This window comes from Amphibalanus amphitrite, unplaced genomic scaffold (genome assembly GCF_019059575.1).
Source record: "Amphibalanus amphitrite isolate SeventyFive unplaced genomic scaffold, NRLGWU_Aamphi_draft 000015F_arrow, whole genome shotgun sequence".
In the NCBI taxonomy this organism is placed as follows: domain Eukaryota; kingdom Metazoa; phylum Arthropoda; class Thecostraca; order Balanomorpha; family Balanidae; genus Amphibalanus; species Amphibalanus amphitrite.
Genome location: NW_024881511.1, coordinates 1575245 through 1601162, shown reverse-complemented (window position 1 = coordinate 1601162; position 25918 = coordinate 1575245). Strand labels below are relative to the sequence as shown.

Here is a 25918-nt window from a genome sequence, read left to right as displayed (position 1 = left end):
CATAAGGCAGATGCGAGAGAAATATCGGCTGGCTGACGGTGGTCAGCCAGTCTGAACGGCCTCTATGACAAATGCTGACTTGAACGAACGTCTGTGGGCTGCATGGGCAAAATGGGCATCTACTACAAACAACGGACTGGGCATTGACCCTTTGACGGAGGCCTGACTGGACGGGCCCCAATAGCGGACTCGGGAATGGACTGGACGGGCCTCTATGACAGACGCAGGACTGGAATGGACTGGACAGAGCCTCGGACGGAGGCCACTAAACGCCGCCGGACAACTTGCAAAACACATCATTACCATCACGTTATGCAAATGGAATGGTTTTCTAATGGGCCCCCGCCGGTCTGCCGGTGCGGGTGTCGGTGCTCGGCAATCAATTAGAGTTTTATTAGTCGGCGCGAGCGTCGGCCGGCGAGCGGCGGAGCTGGTAAACAAACACCACCACCCGCTGTGGGAACGGCGGCCAGGAAACTGACACCTGTCCGGAGCCGGAGCCGGGGCCGGAGCCGGAGCCGGAGCGTGGGTCCGGACTGCCCGGTCCCGGAACTACCCGCGCCGCCCCCCGCGTGCCAGCCAAAGCGCCGGCCACGCACTACCCGCAAAGGAGTCCAGCGTCGGCGGCCACCTGGGTACTGGGTAGGTTACGTGTCATGGCCATGGAAGATCGCGGTAAGATTTCTGAGATTTGGGGTAAAATTGCAGCTTATATTTTTCAAACACCCAAAAGGCAAAAGGAGTGAGCTAATCCAGTCATAATCAGCGCGATAATGTCAATTACGTTGTCAATTAAGTGGCTTATCCTTTGGTGTTGAGTTCATGAAAAGTACCCGGTCGCGATCACAGCGCGGACAATCAACGCCGACAATTTAGAGGTGAACCTTTCATAAACTGATTAATAACTCGTATGAATGAATGGCATAAAATAAGGTTAAAGATGTAGTAATGACTTGTTCAGCTGTCATTTATACGGACACTATAGCTCTATTGGACACTATAGGGTATTTATTTGATGTTTAAAGTCATCCGAGCAATGTGCATTGTGAATGCCTATCTACATAGAATGCATTCCTTTCTGTCAAATGTTCTCTAAATTATTTCGATTGCTTCATTTAACGCAGTGGTCGGCAGGTCATTCGGGGTCGTGCCTCCTTTTTGGGCGCCAGGCAGGGCCATTACCCCCACCTACCAGACCCCATTGCTGACACAACCAAGTTTACTGAAATTCCATACCGTCCTGGAACTCTTTGGGTATTTGTGCATTTCCAATGCATCAAGTTTAAAACATGACACTTCCTCCACAAAACATTTAATGCCTATATCCCACTAGCGGCAGAACACCTTAAATAAGGGGGAGGGGAGGGGGGGGGGGCACTGCTGACTTTTGGTCCCATTCTTTCCATGCAACGCCCATAGGGCTTGTTACAGTTTACGTCTGTTACTGTCCGGTGAAGGAGCCCGCTGGGATACTGCGCGGGATTTGTATGGGAAATGTATTTAGGTCAATGGATGGCTGTGAATGAGGGTGGAAGTGGGGGATGGGGGTGAGATTGCTGTGATGATAATACGGTGATTCACTACATAAATGGCTAAATGAACTTTAAGTTGATTTACTCCGCGAATTACGTCGAAATACGATTCAATGTAAAGTAACGCGACCGTTCTTGCTACAGGGCTAATGTTAAAATGCAAAAATCAAAGGGTGCACGGTGCCCCGGTGCCCTCCCCGTTCCGCCGCCTATGCTATATCCCATTTAACCCTTGTGCGTATAGGGGCGGCGGGTGGTTTTTCGTTAAAAGCTTACGTAAAAGGCATTGGATCACGACCAAATTGTACCCTCGAGCCCATCATATTTTTTTACCAACCCGGAAAATATCATGACCTGAGACCAGTTTTACCAACAGAAAAATAACCGCCTGCCGGAATTTTTGCCTCAAGACCGCTTCACATACGGAGCGTAAACGCGATGGGCTCGTAAGCGGATAGGGCTGTACCGTTTACGCTCCATATGTGAAACGATCTTTAGGCAAAAATTCCGGCACGCGGCTATTTTTCTGTTGGTAAAACTGGCCTCTGGACCCATAACGACCGTTGGCTTATGAGCTTTTTCTGGAGATCATCTTGAGCCATAAACTCTCACTTCAAGGAGTTAAAGCGGGTCCCGATTTTCTCGACACTTGTCATTGCCCTCTTGAATGAGACGGAATGACCAAGGACCTTAAAAATGGGCAGCAGCGGCTTCCTATTGTCATGGGTAGCACGCTCGTCTTTTTTATGCACAGCTCCATATCAGAGTCCGAGAGGCCGCGGGGGTCCGATCGACTCCTCCCCCTTACGTTAGCGGCTGTTGAAACGCCAACAGACGGGCGACGGTCAAAAGTTGCAGCTGCTTTTGTACGACTGTACGGAGGGGTGAGATGGTGAGGCGAGCAGGTACGTGAAAATTGGTATCTAATCAATGTGTGCTGACTGCTGTGCCTTTGGCCTGGGCTAATCTTTGAACCCTGGGATGCACCAGTCACGATGGCTCCATCACTGGAGCTACAAACTCTAAAAAGATAGGCTTTCTCAGAATCCCTCATTACCCCCACCGAAAGGGCTCCATTACCCCCAAAGGGGGCATGCCCCACCATTTGCCGACCCCTGATTTAACGGATATCTTACTTTCGAATATCGCGCCTATCATATCGTCCATTGAAAGGATAGCGTGCTCAAACTGTCAGTGAGCATATCATCGTGGATGCACGGTGAGACGATACGATCTTAACAGCCATCGATGAACCCCTCCGTCATAACCAAAGCTATGTATAGTAAGGCAATAAAATTGATCAGCATTCCCTACTGGATGGGCAGAGCATTAAGACGTACAGAGGAGCTGCGACCGTCGGCCCTGAGAAATCTCTCCTCCCCTGCCCAATGACAGCCCGTGAACAAAAAGAACCGACCGACACCGCTGTGGTGTCGCGGGTCAGACACCCCGACCCACTCCGGTCGGTGACAGGAGAGATAAACGGTCCGACACGGCGCGCTTGTAGGCCACGTCATGTCCCGTCACTGCTGATGGCGCGTCACACGACGTCATGACAACACGTCACGGCCCGGTGTCGAGGGCTGACAGGGTGGCTAGAAAGGGTTGCGACGTCTTGAGAGGCAGACTTGTGTTTTTGTATTATATTTTCTTCTTTTTCTTCAGGGAAGTATTGTGACTGCTTGCTGTTAAAGCTTGAAATCATATGACGGTTTGGGTTTGAAGTTAGCAATTTCCTCATTATACTTAAAAAAAAAAATACCTATGTGTTTAACTGATAGTTTTGAGTTATTCTAACAGATCACAGGCAGATGTGACAGATGACAAATAAATGCGACATATGACTGATTGCTGTGACATGACAGAAACCTGTGACATATGACGGATGGGTATGATAGATGGCAGAATGGTTTGACAGATCTGTGACACGATAAATGACGGATTGGCGTGTGACGTATGACCGGGTTCGGGGTCTCTCTAAGATGACCGGGCAGGTTTTAAAAGGGGTCATAGAGATGACAGTTTCAAAAAGTATTTCCTTAATGTAAAGTGTCACGTGATTAACCTGAACCCGCACGGCGACTACGCGAGAGAAACCATTCAGAGTTTACCGTAACGTGATTGTTTTTATGTAACTCCCAATTACCGGTACAAAATGCTGACAGCGCTTAGCGCGGGAAACCGGTCACAAGTGCGATCCCGCAGGGACGTTTTCATGGAGCAACGAATAGCACGGGGGAGACACGAGAGGCTTCCCGTTCTCTTCACCCCAGGGCATAATGTCTGGCACCTGCACTACCCTTACACGGCGAAATTATTTAAAATGAGCCATGGAATAATTTATTGGCCAGTAAATTGCATTTACGCTTCCAGTTGTCATTTATGCATTGCCGCATCCTACCTTTAATTGAATCTTATCTGGACACGCGGATTAACCGTACAAATTTATTGGCGAGTCTAAATCTGTTAAATTAGCCGGCAGCCATAAAAGCAAAATTGTGAAGGCCGGAGCGCAGAATGTCCCATGTTTTTCAACTTTGACTGTTTTATTCGTTTCTTTTTATCCGAATAAATAATTTGTGATAGCATTTGCTTTTCTTGGACAAAAGCTTTATTGTTGCGGAATAAATAATATCTAAATACGGAAACATGATTACCTATTTAATTCAAATTATAACCAAACCAGATGGGTAAACACAGTGGATACACTTCGAGATCGGTGTCCACGGGTTTTTCCCTTCCATCTCCTTCCCCCTTCCTTTCTACCTCTCCCTCCCCTCTTCCCCTCGGTGCACTCACCTCTCTGCAGGGTGTATCTGAACACGTTGTGCTCCCTCTCCGTGGACGTGGTGCAGTTCCACCGTTCGTTGCGGAACTGCCACTGGCACTCTTGAATTCCCTTTCTAGCGCCATTCGACACGGAGGGGATGGCGTTCGGGTGAGTTTGGCACACCTACCGACACACAAATAACCTCATATGCATAGGGACGGGAGGACGGGGGAGCCAGTCGGCCGGCGGCGACTGCTGACAATGCCGGCCGGGGGTCAGGTTTGTTCCACACCACCGAGCCGGCGCGACAGAGGGGTCCCCGACACATCGCCACCCGTGCCAAACAGTGCCCGGATATATAACTATCTTCACGCAACTGATCAGGGGTGTATGGGGAGGGATCATGTCATCGATGGGATGCGTCAGACAGTGAGGAATATTCCAACATACCTAATGACGAAATTTCAAGTTACCTTCACGTGTAATTTGTGTCTTGCTTTCTACAAAACGACAAAAAAAGACTTGAGCGACAATAAATCAAGAAGGGCTCGCAACTGAAATGTCATCAATAAAAACAAAGTTTTAAGTCTCATGGCCCTAGTTCAACAACAATTCCGGTGCAGAAACACATCCTCATTGGTTATCCATATGAACTGACCTCTATTTGTCGTGCCACCAGGCCGGGCAGGGCGGCACAGTGTGTGTACGGTGTGAACTGACCTCTATTTGTCGTGCCACCAGGCCGGGCAGGGCGGCACAGATGGAGCGCGCGTGGTCCTCCGGTGTGGCCGAATAGGGCTGGTCAGAGGACATCTGAGGCCCTCGATGGACGGATCCCAGCATACCCAGATACCTGCGGCACACGAAGGAAATGTCTCTGTTAGTGGCGGCACTCTAAAAACGGGGGAGTCTCAGTCGGTGGAACAATCACAGGACAGCCGTGTTCGTCAGCAGCACATTTACAGGACGAAAGCGTCTCGAGTACTGGCACATTTGCAGGAAGCCTCGCTGGTTGCATTTACGGACGGCAATGCTTGTCAGAGGTACATTTATGGGACGAGAGTCTCACTCTGCGGCGCATTTGTGTTGCAGGACGGTGCAGCGTTTCGGTCAGTGACACATTTATTTTACAGGCAGGACTGTATCGATACCGCAAGGCGTTAGCAAAGACAATGCAGCAGCGGAGGCTGACACTATATCTCTCTCCCTCTCCCTTTCCCTCCCAGCCTGCCTCCCTCCATACTCCCTCCCTTTCTTTCTCTCGTCCTCTCTCCTGTTTCTCTCGCTCCATCTGAGTGGTGCCAGTGCCGTCTCTCCCTCGCCAGCGCTCCCTGTCCCCGGACATGGCAGACATCTGATCCCGACTGGTGCCGGTCCCTTGGCGCGCACAAACCTCCTATCGCACACACACCACCTACACCAGATTTCAATTACAGATACCGGGGCCCATTTCCAGCGTTATTATGGGTTTACGATCCCAATTTGGAATGCAGATGACTGGCGATCGACGGCCGAACCCCGGCGCTGTCCCACGTTCCCGGCTGATCCCGATTCTCCTCACAATGGCTAATTGGGCGTATATCCTCGGCGACGACGCCGCGGGCCTTCACAGACGGAGAAAACCGACCACTTGAGAGACAGAGATCGAGACGACAGCGGTTCCTTTCCTACACAGGCGCACGGCCTGTTGGCTGTTACTAGCGACAGGCAATGAAAGACGATGGCTGGGATGAATAGACAAGACAAGGATGGCAGACCGGCAACGTCAAGGTGGATCTGCATATACATTATACAAGAATGTCGTGTTATTTTTCAACAATGTCAGCCCGTATTAGACGGCAGCTCTATCTGGACGAAGGAGTGCTTACTGGTGTCGGAGATGTGTACTCCGTCTTCGAGACAGCCCACGGGGACTGAAGACAATCCGTCACTGTCTACGTTCAGCCAACCGGTGTTGGCGTCTTTAAAAACAACAGCTCACGATCTACGATCGTCATTGCGTCATGTTGCACCGAGAATCCCGGCAAATCCTGACGTGTGTGCACGATGCAGCACGATTGAGCGGTCGGCCAAAAGATGCTGCAGAAAACGGCGGTAGTTACATTTGGACACGGCAACAGCAGGCAGCCGCGGCTGTCGGGTCGTCTTGCTTACTCCGGCCGGAGCCAATAACCTCGCACGAGGGAGTCGGGTAAGATCAAGATGATTTAGCAAAACGTATTTTCTCTAGGTAGATGTTGTTCGATGAGATGCAGGAGCATCATTTTATGAAGAGATAAAAGGTTATGCTACAAGACCCAAGATGTTCACGCAGCGCTTTGCAAGACATATTTATTAATCGGCTAAAAAAAATATATTGTCAGGAAAACATCACATTCAAATGGTTAGGAGCAAGTGCCACTTTTGCAATGAATGCGAGCGACACTACTGGAAGGGGACCCAAACCACCTGGCACCTGAGACAGATATTATATGTGGGCGCAATATCACACACCTGTCTCTTGAGACAAGTATGAATGCGCTTAAGTACGTTCGTATGTTTCGTTCAGAGGAGCAATGATCACGGCACGCTTCAAGGTCAGAAACGTGACCAGAGGATATGCACGACCATGCTGAACTTGGTCGCTGTTACTGAACACCATCAATAGTGCACGAAAATAGTCGCCGGTGGTCATCGTGGGTCAACGAAGCAAAGGTCAACACAGGTCAGTGGCGGTCATTTACATTACATGCAGTGGCCGACATTTACATTAAGCTAACCGGAAGAGGTTGACTGTGTCTGGAGGCCACTTAAGGTCAACGCTGGCGACTTGAAATGAGGAACGACACCGGAAGACCTAAATGATCGACAAGACGGGGACATGTAAATTCCATATTTATTACATGTCTGGCCGTCGTCTGTCAGACACTTCCTTCCGTGTTGTTTGAGCCAACTGGTTCTCTCCTGTTTCTTATCAGCAACCCAAAGACGAGCGTCATGGCCTTCCATTCCAGCTCCCCAGTCTCTCGCTGAGCGAGATCTCGGCGTCCCGGGGGCCAGGACACGTCCTCCGCGGCAGGGCGACCCATTGTACAGCCCATCGGACCGGTCAAACGGCCTCGATGGACCATTACTCGGTGCTCGACCGGCGGCCGGTAAGAGGTTCACATCTGCAGCCGCTCGATCTGGTGTACGATTGCCGATATTGGGTGATAAACACCTACGACAGCAGCTGCGGGCCGATCGGGGCCGGAGGCGCGCTCCCTGCAAGGAGACACGGTGCAGTCTGCGCTGCGCCACCGGATAAGATGCCACGGCGGCGGGCGATATGAATAAATTGCACTCCGCGGGAAGCAAGATATGCCGCCGATACGTCAGCCGAGACTGTGACGGCCTTTCAGCGTGCGTCAGCGTGTCAGGAGAAAGCCGTTGTTCTGGAAAGATGGATAATAAATGGTGGTCGAGCCGTTGTCATCGGTCAAGGTGCAGCGTCCGGCTAAGTCCATGCGTCTCTGCCAGTCTGAAAGAACTGCCACTGTCGCTCCTCTGAGTGGACAGCCAGCTCCTGTCGCCCATTTGAAGCAGAGGGCCCTGTCCGTCTGAACGATATGCCCCTTCCTTTGGATAGCTCCTGTCGCCTCTCTGGACTCCTATGGCCTAAGCCTTTCTAAATAAAATGAGACCCCGTCGAACAGATCATACCCTCTAAAGAGACAGTCCCTTCCCCTGTCAGCTCCTGTCATCTTTCTGTTTAGACAGCTGCCACCTGACAGTGCCTGTAGCCTGGCAGCCCATGCCGTCGGGCAGTCCCTGCCGCCTGTCAGAATGGAATCGTGACCGATATCTCAGGTCCGTCATACACCCCCGGACCGCCACGATAGGTGGTCCATTCCAGTCATACTCTCAAGGAAACCGACTGGAGGCACCCGGGTGATTTCGTGCACGATTGGACTCGGGGGAGGAGTCGGAACAGGCGGTTACAACTCTGCTTGGAATATCTAGATTTGCAGCACGTGTTCTGCAGGAAGCTCGAACTCACGTATGGATGTGGTTCAGCAAAAGATCTTACCGTGCCAACTACCAAGCACCGAAAGCGATATCAACCATCGCCGATACTTTGAAGGAGAGCTGCGCGAAGCCCTGCCACCGCAGTCACGTGGCGGGCCGGCAGCGGTGTGTCCAAAACGTCAGAAAACACAGTTATAGATAGTTAATGTGCCGGGGTCGCCGCCAGTTATGTGTGGAAAAAATCCTTAACCCTATTCCTGGCGGGCTCCGCCGGGACAAGAAACTGGCGGGGGGGGGGGCCGATTCGGCCCCCCCCTGAGATCTCGAGAACGAAGCAAGATAGCGACAAGCGGTAAACGGCATCGGATACGCACGGCCAAGATCTACAATTTTTACCAAGGTCATTTTCAGGTCAGGTCAAAGATGACGTCACAGGGGTCGAAAAAGTCAAAATGGCGGCGCTAGATATGGAGAGAGTTGTTCTCGAATAGCTTTCGAATTAGTCAAGTTAGGAACAAACTAAGGGCATCATCGTGATCCTCTCGTCAATCCGCATCGAATGGTATATATGTTGACCTCGAAAGGTCAAGGTCAAAGGTTGACCTCAGGTCACGTGACCTCGAGGTCATCATGTATATCATTCGATGCGTCTTGACGAGCTGAACACAATGAGACCATCCACGCGTCTGTATCTTGTTCCTGTACGGAGTTATTAGCCAAAAACCTTTGGTGACCTTTGATGACGTCACATGACCTCACAGCTGCCCAACAGCAAAACAGACCTCAAGGTAGTGAAGGTTGATCGTATATGAAGTCATGTATGGTATATGGGGCCATTCCGACCCGTTTTAGTGGTAAAAACAGGGAGTTGATTTTTCCCCCATTGACTTATAATGGGGAGGTCGCGAAATTGACCTGACCTTAGGTCACCGATATCAAAATTCCGAGATATACAAATTGCACATACTGGTACCCTAACTAAACCCTGAAGAGAAGAAATTGATCGGTCAAAAACTCTAGCTCTGGCGTGATTGCAAACTTTTCTGAGGTAGGGTCACCAAACCGCCTCTGGTGACCTGACCTGAGGTCAGATCAACTCAAAATTTTCAGACATGTTGCGTAGAAGCCTTTTAGGAAAAGTCAGAAAATTTGAGCTTCCTAGCTCAACGTGTTTGGGAGAAATAACCAAAAAACCTCAGGGGGGGGGCTCCTGAGGCCCCCCCCCGCCAGGAATAGGGTTAAATGATTATTGACCCGAAGAGTAGCATTAATTCTCCGCAAAATGTATGCAGTTAGCGAAATATTGCAAACGCTTTTTCGATTGCCCTGCCCTATCCACTCCAAGACCTATAAGATCCACTCCACCATCTCAGCCTGGTTGCACCTAAATAGAGATTAAATCTCACGCCTCCCGATGTAGCTCGCTCCCCGAGAGGCTTCCTTCCGTGATGAAGCGCTCAATTTCGGACAGCCTGCTGTGACTGTGTCCACCCAAATGATGCCCGCGCTCCGTCGCACGACCGTGTCTTAATCTCCGAGGCGACGGCCCGCTGTTTCAATATAAAAATACAGCGTTGTGCTACAAGCCCTCGCTCCACTACAGGGTATTTCTGACGCTGGATCGGGCTGATCCGTGTATTTAGCACGTAATCTGTGTTGTCTCGATTGTCGGCCGGTGTAAGCCGCCGGGCGGCTCGAGCGCCATCTCCGCTGAACTATAGCGGCCTCCGCCGTGCGCCGCCGGTCCCGCTGCTTTACGACTAAGTGGCCGCATCTTTTCGGCTCATGACGTCACTCCGTTGGGCCGTTCGATTCTCTGTGGGCGGTCACCCTGCGACCATGGTCGCATACGACCGCCGCCGAGACTTCAGTCACGTCCGTGGCGACTCATGTCCCCAGCGGGGCCCACTGATGGCCGGAGCAGTCCAGAATCGATCCTTATCTCCGGCCTTGTCAGTCATGCTCTTCATTGAGTACTGAGTAGCTTGGCCTAGCTCTTAGTGGCCAAGCGTAGGATCTAGGGAAATCACTTGAATAAAAGAACAATGCGCTGTCTCAGATGAAGGATTCTACACCCTTTTACGGCCAAACATAGACAAAGTGGACACAGTTCAGTAATAGTGCAACCGATTTCGACAGTTCGCAATTATAGACAGACTATACCGAACTGTCGAAATCGCCTGTACTATTGCTGAAATTGTGTGCACTGCCGCCTAAATTGGGCGTAAAAAGGCAAAGTTCAATGAGGTAGCATAATCCTGGATCTTCCATCTTCCACCCTCTGCCCGTCCTTCCTGCACCTCCCCACCCCTCTCCTCGTCTCCTTTCTCCGGACCACTCGTGTCGGATCGATCTGTCGGCGCCTGGCCGGGCTGTCCACCGCTATCCTTTGTCCTGTCCCTCGTCTCCGCTGACCATCCCACCGGCTACCGCGGCCTTCGGTAGATACAGTGGCAAAACAGCGGTGCAGTACTGCTGCCAGTGCAACCACGGGAAGAACTCAGTAGACACTGCAAGAAAACAGTGTCGGTACAGCAGCACGACAGACGCCAGTATACAGCGCCAGCCAAAATGCCAAAACATCCGTCATTACAGACTGCCGCTGTCGGTACAATCAACGACGTCCCTAAACATCAGTCATATCTATGCAAATTACACATTGAACGTTGCTGCCCAGTGCCCAGCCGGCCAGTCGCCTCCCGCCTCGCCCCGAGCGCTGCGCCGGTTGGTGATACCTTCTAGTGGCGGCGTGATAGTCTCCGGCGACCTCGACGCCCGCGCTCCTCTCTCTCTCCCTCTCTCTCCGATACTGCGCGATGACCAGCCGTATCGGATGTCACCGCGGCGCTCTCGGCACCAAATTAATGCGGATGTCGCCAATTGAGAGTGACGGCGGCGGCTAATACACACGCACTGCCGTCCGCTTCCGGGGGAGGGATGGAGAGGGAGAGAGAGACCGGCAGCTCACCCGGAGAGCGCCAGCTCCGCTCGGGGGAGGTGTGATCTGAGCTATGAGAAATTAAATATGATATCAAGGATATGAGGACTAAAAACTAACAGAAATAATTTTATCTCTTTCTTAGCCTCGTATGGTAGCGGGTTAAAGTGTGTCATGCAGCCAAGTCCCAGATTGAACAGCAAATTACTCGGTAGTTAAAAAAAAAACTAAAACCTCAAGTGCACGCCCACTTGAAGAAAGCTTTCCCAAAGGTGAAAGGTAACTTAATTTCATCAATTAACAACTACAATTAAGGATTCAATTAGGCACATGTCCCATCATTCAATGCAATCTCCTTTTTATGACAACCTTAATTAGGAATTAAAATACACAAACAAGATGACAAAAAGGAGTCCTGCCACTATCAATCTTGAAAATCAGAAACGTATGAGATCATACACGTGCCAGCAATGAAAACATTCAGAGCAGACTGCATCAGCCCATGACATATATTGAAAAGAAACTTAGATTATCTGATAGAAATATTCAATCAAGTGCCCACTGAGTACCCACACAACCCCGATGTTATCGGTGTATGGTGCTGACTAGTTAATCGGATACAGTTAACCTAAAAAGGCAATGTCTTTTGTTTTGCCTGTTATCGATGGTGGCGAGCAGCGGGCTGTGAAATACATGGTGTCACACAAACGAATCACTCGGTGAACAACACGCAGAAAAACAACGAGCTCGCAGCATGCTGAGCAGCTGCGCAGGCGCGCGCTGGTCGGAACGTGTGTCCAGTTTAAACTCGCGTCCATATAGGCGTGTAACAGTCGAAACCTGTCCTGAGGCTAAGGGGTTTTCACCTAGATCCCTGCCCTTCACTACGGCAAGCACTGGTTAGAGCTTGAGCCAGCATTCAAACCGCATTCATACAGACGCATAAAAGTCGACCCTGGAAGCTCTAGGCTAGGCTTGCCAGTTCCTAACTGGATCGCCAACAAAAACCCAAACATATCACACGGCAGTCGGAGGCCGCGCCAAGGTTCTCGAGGTTCCCGAGATAAGAAGGCTCACCTACGTCCTTTCACTGAGACACAGTGCAGTAGTCGGAACTCGTGTCTAGGTCCACCCCGCGTCTCTCCCTCGAAACACCCGCCCCGTTTCCGACGGTCATTTGAGGAAGATTATGATCATTACAGACAGGGCACTCAGGGCAGTCTGCCATTGCATGCTGGGTGCCGCCTCACTAACTCATCTTACTGACTTCGCCTCCGCCCACAGGAGCGCAGTAGACACATGCGAGTGGCAATGAAACGCCGTGCAAAACTTGGCCCACATCTTAGCGATATTAGGGGCTGGGCTAGGTCTACAGGTCCAAAGGCGCTACCCGCAATGGTACGGCCCACGGACGCCTTACTTGGACGCACATTGTCGAGCCGCCACTCCACCCACGGAACATGTAGCGTACCATACTTTTCCTTTCGAATACAGCTGCCCGTGTTTCCGGGCATTCAGAGGGAGTGGCCGACATGGCTCTTCGGCCGGCTAGACCGTCCGCAGAAGTGGACCACCCGCGGAAAATAGTCCGTAACTTTCTCCCCGATGCGAAAAGGGGCCTAGGGTAGGTCGTCCACTCCCAGCTAACTGACAGAATGTCAAACAATGGGGCCGGTGATGTTTGTCGTTTATTTTACTTCAAACAACGATGGTGTGTTTTGGGTGTTTGTTCCGATTTCGTTCAAAGGGATGGAATGACTGTCTTGTCCTCTTTGAGATCGATGGATCCCCGTCCGTTGGGAAAGGATGGACTCGCTGCCCGCCTGACCGTGCCGCCTGTTGGGATGAGATGGACCATTATGTCCACTCTCGACCACACAGCAGAAGGCTGTGCTCCCACTGCACTGCACACTCAGCACAGTGTATAATGTGCAATATTAGTATAATGCTGCCGGATGAGGCAACCACATTTCGGACATCGCTCGGCAACAAAAGAGATCACAAACGTCAAACACCACTTGATGCAAGCATCTATCCTGTCTTTCTGCAACAATCACGGCTACCACGACTCGCCGTCGAGCTCAGTTCACGACTCTTGTCGTGTGTATTTGAGTATCTCGTTTCGTTCTCGAAGAACGCACAAACCAAGAACGGATCAGACTGGATAACGGTGGAGAGTGATAGGCGGATAGGAGCGAGGTTTGAGTGACTGATGTCTGGCCCTGACGGACGACGCTGGGAAGAAGGACGTTCCCACGCCGGGGAGCACAAAGGGACTGTGAAGAAACAAACCGTGGCGAAAGCGAGGGGAAAGAGAGAGGGAGAGAGAGAGAGAGAGAGAGAGAGAGAGAGAGAGAGAGAGAGAGAGAGAGAGAGAGAGAGAGAGAGAGAGAGAGAGAGAGAGAGAGAGAGACGCCGTGTGATGACAGCTCGCAGTGCGCAAGCGAGAAGATCGTGCGAGAATAGACATTTCTATGTTGACATTTGTTCTATGTGTGACATGTAGACATTTCTTGTGCTTATAAGACCCGTCCCCATACCAGAGACGCGAATCGGCCATCATGCGTCGCATCATCGAACGATTGAGATATCCATAGCGGAGGGTTTGAATCGTGAGATCGGGGTCAAAGACAGATCCATTCAAATCGTCCACATGGTATTCTTCACCCACTATAAATTCAAAAGATAATTTCCACTAAATTAAACCGGACCAATGGTCTTTTGGACATAAACAGTGCACACCTCGCTGCTTCTATATGGACGGCGCGGCCCGGCCCCGCGGCGTCGATCGTCCAGTCACCGTGACACGGAGGTCGTGCCGATCGCATGTCGCCGGAGAAGGTCAACAAGCCCAGTGGCCTTTCTCGGCTACCAGATATAAGGCTTGGAGAGGTGTGGGAACATAGCACGCGAGACTGGTGAAGCGTAAGTAACACTGTCATTTATACCACAGAACGTGTAAACTCATTAACGAAGACATATCCTACAAAGCGAAAAGTTAAGAGGGATGAAATATATTACATGTGTAGGTAGAAGTCCCCGACCTCTTACTGCGTTATGGATCTGGAGCTGCACGCAGCTCACTGGGATGGGACTTGAAAGTGACCTGAATGGACCGCCCTGTGTCACCGCCGCGCGGTGTCGGTGGCTTCCGGGCGGCAGCAGCGGGGCTCACGACCGGCGGTCAGCCGGCCCGATGTCGGTTACCGTTACAATCCCGCGCTGTCGACGGACGGACGTGCGCTGACCGCTTCGGAATGATCCGCGAGGCTGAGTGGCGAGCGCCGGCAACTAACGTCAACTCGCTCAGGTCTCACAGAAGTCGTCCACTAACTAATTCTGACAGTTTGGCCGTATGCAGTTTCTCACGCGAGTAATTCTATTCCTAAGAGATCTGCAAGCGGCTAAGCCTGGCATAACTCAGTGTCGAGCTAGCCCTGCCTCTCCGGCTCTCACGCACCATCTCGTGCCATCCAAAGCTGACCTGTCTCCTCTAATTACCACGCGTCGGACTGCGAGACTAATGCCGGTAACGATTACCATGTCAGCAGAGACGGTAAGTGTTGCGGAGCTAACCCTTTAGCGTCAGCAGCACGGACGAGAATGCTGACAGTAGTGTACAGTGTGCACTTGCAGCGTCAACAGCCTGGTGCTGAAGAAATTTAGAATCGACGGACGTGGTGAATAGACGTCTGCGGCTGCCCCTTCCGGCCCATGAGCCTGCCACGCGGTGGGATTTACGAATGCGATCTCCAAGGTAGGTGACTGGATGGGCCAAGGCAAGCGCATCGAATCATCCTGATTGACACACGTCGGACCAATGACCAGACTACGCACAATCCTAAGAAAATTCTCACTCGTTTTAGTTGGCTTTCCCGGGTGCTACTTCTGAGCCACTGCCGCGATCCAGTAGCCTGTAGTCTCGGCCCGGGCCCCGACTACCGCGGCAGTATTTGCGCGGCCCTGAAGCGGCCGAGTGGGTGGCTCGGCGACCGGCGGCCGCCCGTGTCGGTCTGTCGGACGCGGTGTGTCCTCGGCGGGGTGCCGACGCCTCCCGGCCCGGTGGCCGCACACCGACAACCAAACAGGCCCGCTCCGGTTACCGGTCGAGCGGCCGGCCATCCATTAGCCGGCGACGACACCCCACGCCCGGCAGCGAGCTCTGTTTGTGTGCTCGCCGGCTCAGACTCAACACAACAGACGGCCGGTGAGCGCCGTGGAGCCTCTGAGCGCGCCGCCGCTCCGCTCCGGCAGGAACAGCCAGCCACCACAAAAACGGCCGCCGGAAGCTGCCGCTGCCGAGCTGGTCAACTGCAAGCAACCCGGCCGGCACGGCTGAGTTGTGCGCTACCGGCGCGGTGGAGGCGGGCAGTGCAACAACAATGCTCGACATCACAGTGCGAGAAAGACAATGGACATCAGGATGACACGCAGCACAGACACACCGGCAGTGAGCAAACTCCCCCGCCCTGCGCTGAGACTTGGCGTGGCAGACAAGAACAAACAAAACCGATCAGCAAGGAAAGTTTGTGATCGGTAAATGACATTCTATCACATTCACATTATTCGACCATTCTGCAGTGCTCAATGTTGACACTATCATGTCGTGAACTCCGTTTCATGTCGCTATCAGCGACCACTCTGTCGGTGGCCGATTAGATCCGTGCGCATTAGACCTCTGAAGGTGTGGCAAGCTGCGTGGTGTAATGGGTGACGCTCGCGCTCAGCCCTGAGCTGCGGCAGGCGGACCCCGGGTAGGCAGGCGGCAGTCACAGCCAATACAGCTGGACAGGGCTCACTCGAGCATAGAGCCGGCAGCTGACCGGCTGCGACCCGATCGCATGCTGGGGAAGGCATTACGGCTCTGCGCGCAGAGAAATCGGCATTCGTTCGCCAGTCGCGACGCACGACGTACGCGGCCGTTATCCGCCGGCCATCGGTCGTGACCTGTCGCCCGGGGCCTGTTTGGTTGGTGTCGTGAGCGTGGGGCCATGGTATGGCGCACGGAGACAGAGAGAGGGGAGGGAGGGAGAAGGAGAGAGAGGGGGAGGGAGAGAGAGAGAGAGAGAGAGATAGATAGAGAGAGAGAGAGAGAGAGAGAGAGGGAGGGAGGGAGGGGGAGAGGAGAGGGAGAATCTCGATGGTAAGGAAAGGGGAGAGAGCAGTAGCAAACTAGATAGAGGGATTGTAAATGGGGACGAGAGACATTATGCAAGACATATGAATAAAACGATCAATGAGAGGAAGATAATGAATGTATAAGAAGCGTTCTAATATAATAGCCCTCGACCACAAAACGTTCTAAAAGCCACGATATACGAGGATACGACACAAAGGAGTAGGCTGTCCCGAGATAAAACCAACTGAATTGACGGCGCTGCACTGCGGTTCGGCCAGACCGCCTCTCGTAGAATAAATCGGACCGCGCCGACACCTATGCGCCCATTCACCACCCATTTATGAGCGGAGCTGGTAAAAACGGCCCTCGGCCGGCGGCCGATAGGCATCTGAGCGCGCCGGTTGAAGCTGGCGGCGCCGGGCTGCGACCGTTTTTGTTCTGCCAGGCGTTTCCCGACAGACAACTGGCGCGGCCGGCCGGGGGCGTAGCCCGACGTGTGTCAGATACACGGAGCGCCTTCTCAGCAGGCCCACTGAGAGAGGCGTCCCGTCGGCGAGATGACATCCTTCCGATCACTTCCATGTTGACAGGTGCGCTCGCCGAAAACAAAGGCTAAGTCCATTCATATAAATCGCTGCCAGCTTATCGCGACAGAGACAAAAACCATCTGGAAACTTTTAACGTCAATTACAGGTTGCCGGTGCCGGGCAACATTTATCACGACAAAGATAATACAAGGTAATTGATTTAGGAGCTCCACCAATTTGCAACGTTCGATCAACACGCCCACTTCCAGCGCTGAATTTTTGCTCTTTGAGCTCGGGTCGGTGACGCAAGACAGCCACGAATCCCTATACCGACAGCGCCTTCCTCTGAGCGCGGACAGCGCGCTCTCCAGGCGCCACTGACCGCACTTTACGGCCACACAAGCCAGTTTGAGGGAGCCTGGTGAGTGCAACTGGCGCGTGAGCAGGTCTGCAGCAGTCCTCTGCTGCCGAGACGCGCTGAATTCCGGACCACTGACCCGGCGAACGACCACTCCGCTGAGCCAGGAGTGGCTACTCGTCCCCCTCCCCAACACTTACCCCGCCAGTCGGCCCTGGAGTCAAGATGACAGCAGAGATCTTGCAATGTCATGGGCAGACCACCAATTTGGAGGTCCGAACATGCTACAGCGATGGATAACAATGTTGCAGGCCTTATACGTGCTCAGATCAAGCGATTCTGCCGTCAATAGGTTCATTAGCATTGTATGAAGATGCAGAGGTTGTAAGAAACGTTTATTGTTCTGCGCGGTAAATATTTCACGCAGCTGGACAGATCACTTTTTAGTTGTAATCAAGGTGTTAACTAAGTTCTGCCCCATGATTCAAAGATAATATGGTAATGAACTACATAGCAGCCGCTAGCAACAGCGTTCTTTGTAACCTACATCAAAGCTTTTTGCCTGCACTACCAAGTCAGGCTCAGTCTGAGGACCACTCCCAAAGCCCTGAGCATTATAAGTCCGTCTCTGGGACCATCGTCAGACCCAAGACCGTCTCCAGACTGTCTCTCTGACAGTCTCCGGGGTCCAGACCTTCCCGGATAGTCTGAAGACCCACCTCGAGACACACCGCTACGGCTGACTAGGATGAATGATGCGCTGCGCGCCGCCCGGCTGTGCCGATGGTACGCCGATACCGTCCCATTTGGCCGGCGCTCGGCGGCCGGTGACCGATCGTCGGGCTCGGTGAACACCCGACACGTCTTGTCCCCGGTCCTAATGAGGCTGTGAGAGACGGCGCGACACCTCGGCCGCCGAGACCGCGCCGCACCGTGGGCGGCTTGGTATAGAGACAGCCGCGCGCAGCTCCAAACATCGTGTGTTCGTGCAAGGAAAACCGGCGTTTAGCTTCTATCTAACTGGGTAAAATTTACAGTAAACCAGCAATGGTTTATAGTAATTAATTTTCACAAACAGAGGCAAACAGTGCCCAATTGCAGGATTGTGGTCAAATGGTGGCTTCAGAGGTCGGGTCCTAACAAACTCCTGTGGCCGCTATTATGGGAAATGAGCCTATGCAAAAAAATATTTGAAGAGAAGTAGGTAGGCATAAAATTGCTGTAATTTTTCGCCGTCCGAAATTGTCAGAATGAGAAAAAAACGGTGAAATCGATGATCATTTATAAATTCGCTGTCCTTGACGGTCTATTTGTCAGTATAGTTTCCATAGGTAAAAGATTACGGGCTAGATAGTTTAAACGGCTCCTAATTATTCGAAATGCGTACTGTGCGGCGCTGACAGGTGACGGATGACTGCGACGGAGCTGAGGTGGACCCTGGCTCTGGCAGGCAGCGGTCCTGAGATGGCACCCCGGTGCAGAGACAGTTGGCAGCGGTGACCGCGGTTACCGCCATTACCGACGTAACAACCGCACGCCACGGTGACTGAGCTGGCCCCCATTCAGCCAGCAGACAGCAGAATGGTGCGAAATCGGCGGTGATTTATCTCCAATTTGGAGGCCGGAGCACATTTCCTGACGGCGCCTCCTCCGTCAGAGAAGAATGGCCCAGAGCGATGGCTCTCGGCCCCGGAGGTTTTCTTCCAACAATTCTCGGATGATGGCCAGATCCATCATACGAATATTTGCCACATGTTTGGATAATAAATCCTCGAACCGGGCCGGCTTCATTCATCACCATTACTTCTCGCCGCCCGTAGGAGAGTGACGGTGGGCCACTTGGGTTCGTGAGAGCTCATACCATCCAAAGCCGGGCCTCGGCAGGGGTGAGCTCAGGTCACAGCCATTGTCCATGCAGCATCCAAAACACACGGCCACATCCAGACCTAACTGACAGGGGATTTCAGAGTAATACACAGGGCCGCGAAAAGCCTTTTGTTTTTTATTAACAGAGCGTGCAGCTACAGTTTATGGCACGTGACCCGTGCCCATTGGCCTACCCTGCTGTGGGTCGCTCTCTGAAGGTCGCGTGCCGTTCTGACACTGCTTGTCTATTGTCAGGGGCCAAGGGACGAGCCCTGGCTGACCCCAGTGTAGCAGACTGGGCGGGCCTGCGCGGGCGAGCGGAGCCCACCAAGGGGTCGAGAGGACTCTCCCGCTCAATTAAGCACAACATTGGGTAATTATGCTGTCCGACTGAAGCACGCCCCTACTATCCGTGTTTATGTCCGAGATATAATCGGACACAGGGCGCGGCCGACTAGCCAGGCGCTGCGCCGGCCAATAGTTTCAAATGAGCGGGCGTGCGACGTTCGTAGCGCTCTGACCACACCGCGTTCGCCACTGACCGCGCCATAAACGGCTACCGGTCGCTGAGCTCGCCAGGATTATACGGTGACCGGGACCGCCTTTGAAGCCACGGGGAAGGGCAGGTGTGGTCGAGCGAGGGGGTAACAGAGGCCCCCATTCATCGGCACGGCAGCAGTCGGTCAGAGCGGGCACATCAATGAACCCGCGACAGTCGCCGGCCGGGCCAGACAGATTTGCAGGCTATCCAAAGCCGTCCGGGCTCATGGACGGATGGCCGACGGACAGGGTCACCGGCTCCTTATACGTCAACCTGCTTACAGGCTGGATATTCCGCACTGACAGCCGGACTGTATTCACAAGTTATCAGGGCTTTCACAGACTAAGCCTTTGAGTAGCTCTACTGCAGCGATACAAAGCTTTGCTGTAGGTATCGGCTTAGTCTTAGCAATAGCAGCCAAATAAAACGCCTCCCGATGCCCATACTTGTTCTGGTCAAGAGTAGCCGGGTAATCGATAAACCAGCGCAATGGACGTGGGTGAAAGACACTGTCCAGTCAAACTGGAGCAAGGTTTCTGTCGATCCGACGATGCGGACACGCCCCTCATCTATAGGTAGCCATTCGGACCCTCCACTAGCGTCGTCGTCCAATGATCTGATTTGATCTGATTTATTTCATTTAATCTCTCTCTCTCTCTCTCTCTCTCTCTCTCTCTCTCTCTCTCTCTCTCTCTCTCTCTCTCTCTCTCTCTCTCTCTCTCTCTCTCTCTCTCTCTCTCTCTCTCCTCTCTCTATCTATCAGCCGGCCCTCCCGACAGGGACATTGCGATACCTGTAGATGGGACCGCCTATAGTGAGACTTGCTGGTTTATTGGGGCGGACCAGCGTCAGGCACGTGCTAAACCTGTCCTGTCGCTGCCACGGCGGTGCCAGGAACAGGACAGGAGGCAGTGACAGGTCCTTTTTCTGCCGCCACCTCCGCCGCTACCAGTGGGCTCTCGGTGTCATCAGTCTCAGAGGTCGGATCCTGACAAAGGAAATGGGGTACATGGGACGGACATTGGCATGAGAGCGACCCACAGTGTGCTTTGGGGCATCTGGCATGGGCGGAACAAAGAATTCAAGAAACCAAGGAAGTCAAGGAAGTTGTGAAACCAGCCCATGACAAGTTAGGTAGAAACGCAACCTAAAACCTGTCCCGAGCGAGATAGGCATAGGAGATGTAACTGATAGCCGTCACGCGTTTCACAGTGTAACATCTAAACGATGAAATTTCAACGACGGACTGGCTCGAGACTGGAGTAAGATGAATGGCCTCCTACATGTTATGTGCTGGACAAGCCCGTTGTTGAATAATGCATCACGTGGCGATGCCGACCGGTTCATCCCCCACCCTACACCACGCTGACACATTTTTAAGCGTCCGCCCGATGCCATGGGCGACCCATACGACGCAGCGCGCATCCCTATACCCACGACGCGTTGCGTGAGATGTTCACAGACGTCAGACAGGCGGCACACCCTTACATTGCAGCCTCCATTCAAGAACTGTGAAAAATGATTGAACACCAAATTTCCGAATTGCAGCGTCACTGAACTGCGGCAGCAAGGAGTTGAATACATTACTCGTGAACTGCAGCAGCTCTACAGTTCAACTTCAGACCCTGAACTGTGGCACCAGTGCAGCATCTCACCATGCAGTGCCTTGTGGAGAGTTGACCGGCACCTGGCCGGGCCGCTGCGCCGCTCTCTGGCCAGCCAGCTCATTACCCAGCCGGGACACGGAGCCGTAATGACCACTAATCACCGGGCCCGACCGACAGGCATCTGACACCTGGACAGGTACACAGCGCGCCGTCTGTGCCCCCTCCTCAGGGGGGGGGGGGGCGTGTCATTTGTGCAAGTGCCAAGCCGGTGTCAGTGTCGGTGACACACTGAGCGGCCCGGCGTTCCGTGAGTCTAATGAGGTTCGCCACAGAACTGCGGGAGGTCGTTCTTGACCAGCCCTGCTGCAGGATACTGAGGAGTGAGGATGCTGTAGCCAAGTGCGGTCTCAGGTCTATTCTACACACAGGCATGTCCCCATTCCACAATAAGGGTCAGTTCTGGCCACTTTTTTCTGGTCGTTTTTTTCTTATCTCTCTCTCTCTCTCTCTCTCTCTCTCTCTCTCTCTCTCTCTCTCTCTCTCTCTCTCTCTCTCTCTCTCTCTCTCTCTCTCTCTCTCTCTCTCTCTCTCTCTCTCTCTCTCTCTCTCTCTCCCTCCCGTTTCCTCGTCCACCCCGTCGCATCCCTGACCTGTCTATTAGCAGCGGGGCGGAGTGACCACTGACCAGTCGGAATGGCCCATTGTCTGTGGCGGGGCTGCGTGCTCCAGTCAACTGCGGGCAGCGGGAAGCCACAAGGGGAGAAGAGCCTCTGTCTATCTCGTCCCGGTTACAGCGGCCGCAAAGACACGCCCACGACTGGAATGATGCTCTCCGATCACACTATTATTGTGGGGCTGACCACGCCTGCAAAGTAGGGTTCAACGAACGTTCAGGACTGCTGCTACGCTCGACATCTGTTTCTCGGCTGGCAGTGTAGGGGACAACGGACGCGACATGCTTCAGCAGCTCGGCGCCGCAGCAGCGGTGGTCGGCGAGTTCAGAGCTGGCTCAGCTGCAGACAGCAGTGTAAGGACCTCCCACAAATTGAACACACTTCTCCTCCTGCTTCACGGCACGTATTGAATCAGCAATCCGACCAGGCCAAGAATTCCTGTTTAGTTGACACAGCAAACGCAACTTCTTCCCCTTCTTCTGTCCCTTCTGTTGCACGTCTCCGTCCTCCCACAAAGGGGTCACCGGAGCAGCGGTCAGCCGCAGACGCCTGTGTGACTGTGTACCTGACACAGGCCAAGCGTGCCTGTCCACGACACCAGCCTACGGACAGTCACGACAAGGGGCAAAAACACGGCCAGCTACCGGCCGCCGCGTCACGACTCTGGGCGGCAGCGCTCCCTCAGCCGCCGGGTCGCCGCCACGGAACATACGAGTATAGAGAACGGGCCGATGAGGAGTCAGAACAGCGGTACCGCGCTGGTGCTAGTTGCCAGGCACAATAGTCACCCAATTTAGGAATTAAAGTCAAATGTGTCTATGAATTAGATAAATCAATAAACTTTGCCTGCGCAAAAAATTAATTCCGAAATTCTACGTCAGTTCGAAGACGATTTCGGAACTTGATTTCGATATATTTTTGATACAGCCAATTTCAGTGACCGCGACTGCCGTCTACAGTTGCAACTTCGACGCCACAGGAGCTTTACGATTGTCATCGGTCGGACTTCCGAGCAGGAGAGGGGCACCAGCAACCGATTATCGCTGTTTTCGCATGGCGAGATTGCAGTGTGGGCAGTCACGCTCGGATAATTTATAGCCGACGCTGAGCAAACAACACGAGTCAACAAGGGCTGATGTTCATTGCACTTACCGAACATACCAAGAAGAGGACCCGCTTATGAACCTGAGAAGAAACTGAGGCACCACAGCGTCTAAATGTTTCATTGCTCGCTGTCTATGTGTACCCCGCTTAAAGGTTACTATACTAAGACTTCCGAAAAGGTCAGCAGGGAGTACGGATAGTACTGATCAAGTACTTTAGATGTCTATCATCCTCTTTTTTTTAACGCTCTAGCCGGTCAACGCCGTGGAGGTTGGTCCTTGCGCGCACCTGCCGGTCTTATGACTCCTTCACGATACCAGCCATCGCCCATCTGTCCTTCCTATAGATCTGCCGCCATCGAAGGACCCGAGCCCGTTTGGTCCTGGTCGCCAGGGTCGCTCTACAAATCGGAGACGGGGGCGTCCCACCGGATGGGCCGCTCCAAATCAGGGTCGACAGCTTTAGCTCTCTAGTTTATTTCGACGAATGGCCATTTTCATTTAGCGATTGGCCAATTTAGATAGGCTCTTTAGATGAAAGCGGCCTGCAGAGAGCCATTCAGCTCAGGTATCGATCGAGCCACAAATACTCTACAATCGAGAACGAATTAGGACGAAATAGGACAGGAAACTCAGTCCGAGAGAGAAAAATGTTCAGCCCAGTTCTGTCACTTGCATCCATCACCGAGGCCAGTAATACCATCACTATCTCTTGCTGTGACAGGTGCCATGGTCATTGATACTGACTGCCGGACACGCCAGGCAGTGATACACACTGACAGGTCCTACTGACACCGATACTGATAGTGACAGGTCACGGTGACACAGTGACAGACCGCGACCGTGCTGTGGCGGGCACCGGAGGAACGAGGGGGCTCAGGCCTCCGCTGGTTGCGTGACTGCGGCTGCAGGGTAGTGATACGGGTGGGTGGTCACTGGGTGAGCGGTTGGCTGACAGACCCCGGTCGTGGTCGCTTAAAACCGATATGTAATTATAAAGAATACGCTACCCAACATTTAAAGCCTGAGAAAAGCTTGTCGTTAGAAACTCCCTGTCTTGTTAATCACCACTTAGGAAAACTAAACTGCATTACAGCTGACCGTTCCCAAGTTTAAAAAAAAAAACTCTTTGAAAAATAAACAAATCCCGAGAGACCCTCAGACTAACTATACTCTGAAGAAATAGCCGACCCTCTCTCCGGGTACCTAGAAACAGCCGGCAAAACATCTCCCCGGTAATAGCTTACGGGCGCACACCGAGTGCGTTCAGCACCACCAACCGTGCCGCATCCAGCCGCCTAATTGGATCGTATTTAACGCCGGCCGGGCCCAGCGTTTACAGATGATTCAAGGTCCGAGCGGCGCTCGGTCTCGTAAAATAAACTCCACCTCCGGCTCAATGGCGGGCCTCTATTCTTACGCAGATTTGCGGCAGTGTAGCGCGCAAAGTGTGAATGCATCCATTTCCGGTGGTACGGCGGCAGTTGCCATTACGACGGCCGGGCTCGGTCGACTCGGTGCCGCTTAGTCCGCTACATTGAATGGCGAATGCTGAGTGCTGAATGGAAGTCGAGAAAGTAAGCACCGTCCCACCTCGTTTCCAACCCCTCCCACCCGTCTGGGGCGATTTACTGCCACAGCTCGTGCTAAAAGCGCGTGGGTCATCCGCTCGGCCCTGCACTCGCTCCAAGTACTCACGACCAGCACTATCTCATAATGAAACAGTGACGCGTCGCCGGCCGGCTTTAGTCTCACTCTGGGTCTCTCTCTCTCTCTCTCTCTCTCTCTCTCTCTCTCTCTCTCTCTCTCTCTCTCTCTCTCTCTCTCTCTCTCTCTCTCTCTCTCTCTCTCTCTCTCTCTCCCATCCTCTTGCCGAGCTGTGAGACAGTGCAGCTCGGATATGTGCTCGACATCGCTCGACCTCTGCAATAGTCCGCGGGGCGCCAGGACACCATGCCGGCCGGCGGCCACCCCGAAGCACGCGGCGTCACTGCAGTCTGCAGTGAGTCTGCAGCGACAGAAAGAATCGCAGTCATTTGCTGGAAGCATCGGCTCTGTTTCAGAGAGCTGACGCTCGTCATTACGGCAAAGTGGGAAGCGGTGCCACGGCTGTTGCAGACAGTGACGTACCCAAGGGGGGGCACGGGGGCCATGGCCCCCTCCTGAGCGCCTTCGGCGCTCAGGGGGCCCCTCAGGCCCCGGTATATTTTTCAAACACTGGATAAAACGTCTTTTACTAGGAAGAAAAAATGATATCAAAGTTTCATTTATGTGCCCGTGGTTACCCGAGGGGCCCCTGATGACCCGATGGGCCCCTGCGGTCATCCGAGGGCCCCCGGTTTCCTGGGCCCCTGGTCGCCTAGGGGCCCCTGGTAGCCGGGGCCTGGTCGCATGGGGGCCCCTGATTGCCTGGGGTCCCTAGTCGCCTAGGAGGCCCTGGTAGCCGGGGGGCCTGGTCGCATGGGGCCCCTAGCCGCCAAGGGGCCCCTGGTAGCGGGGCCTGGTCGCATGGGGGCCCCTGGTTGCCTGGGACCCCTGAGGGCCCCTGGTTGCTTGGGGCCCCTGGTCGCCTGGGCGGCCTGGGGACCCCCGGGTGACCTAAGGGCCCCTTCGGAAGCAGGTGGCCCCCTCCTGGGCGAAATCCTGGGTACGTGCCTGGTTGCAGAGGGATAGCCCCTCCTATCCTTTCGGTGGTCTCGGAAGGAAGGTACCTCGAGTTTGCTGATGTCAAGCTCCTCTCCCGCCTCACTCATTCTATCTGTCTGTGTTTAAAGCCGTCAGCAGCGACGTCCATCAGTAGGTGTGACACGCCCTGGCAGGGCTGACGTGAATCTCTTTCTTGCTGAGAGTTGGATGACAACGTGTTGTGAGTGCCGAGGAATGAGTGAGAGCTGTT

The 25918-nt window shown here is 53.2% G+C and overlaps 1 protein-coding gene across 1 annotated transcript in view; it reads right to left on the bottom strand.

Annotated features, from left to right (window-relative positions):
• LOC122385968 (protein Wnt-16-like) overlaps nucleotides 1–25918 on the bottom strand; it is an 83068-nt gene that overhangs the window by 12943 nt on the left and 44207 nt on the right. Inside the window, exons 2-3 of the mRNA XM_043374726.1 lie at nucleotides 5023–5155; nucleotides 4332–4485 (exon numbers count right to left, since the gene is read on the bottom strand). Of these exons, the coding sequence (XP_043230661.1) occupies nucleotides 4332–4485; nucleotides 5023–5155 (287 nt within the window). The remainder of the gene's footprint in view (nucleotides 1–4331; nucleotides 4486–5022; nucleotides 5156–25918) is intronic.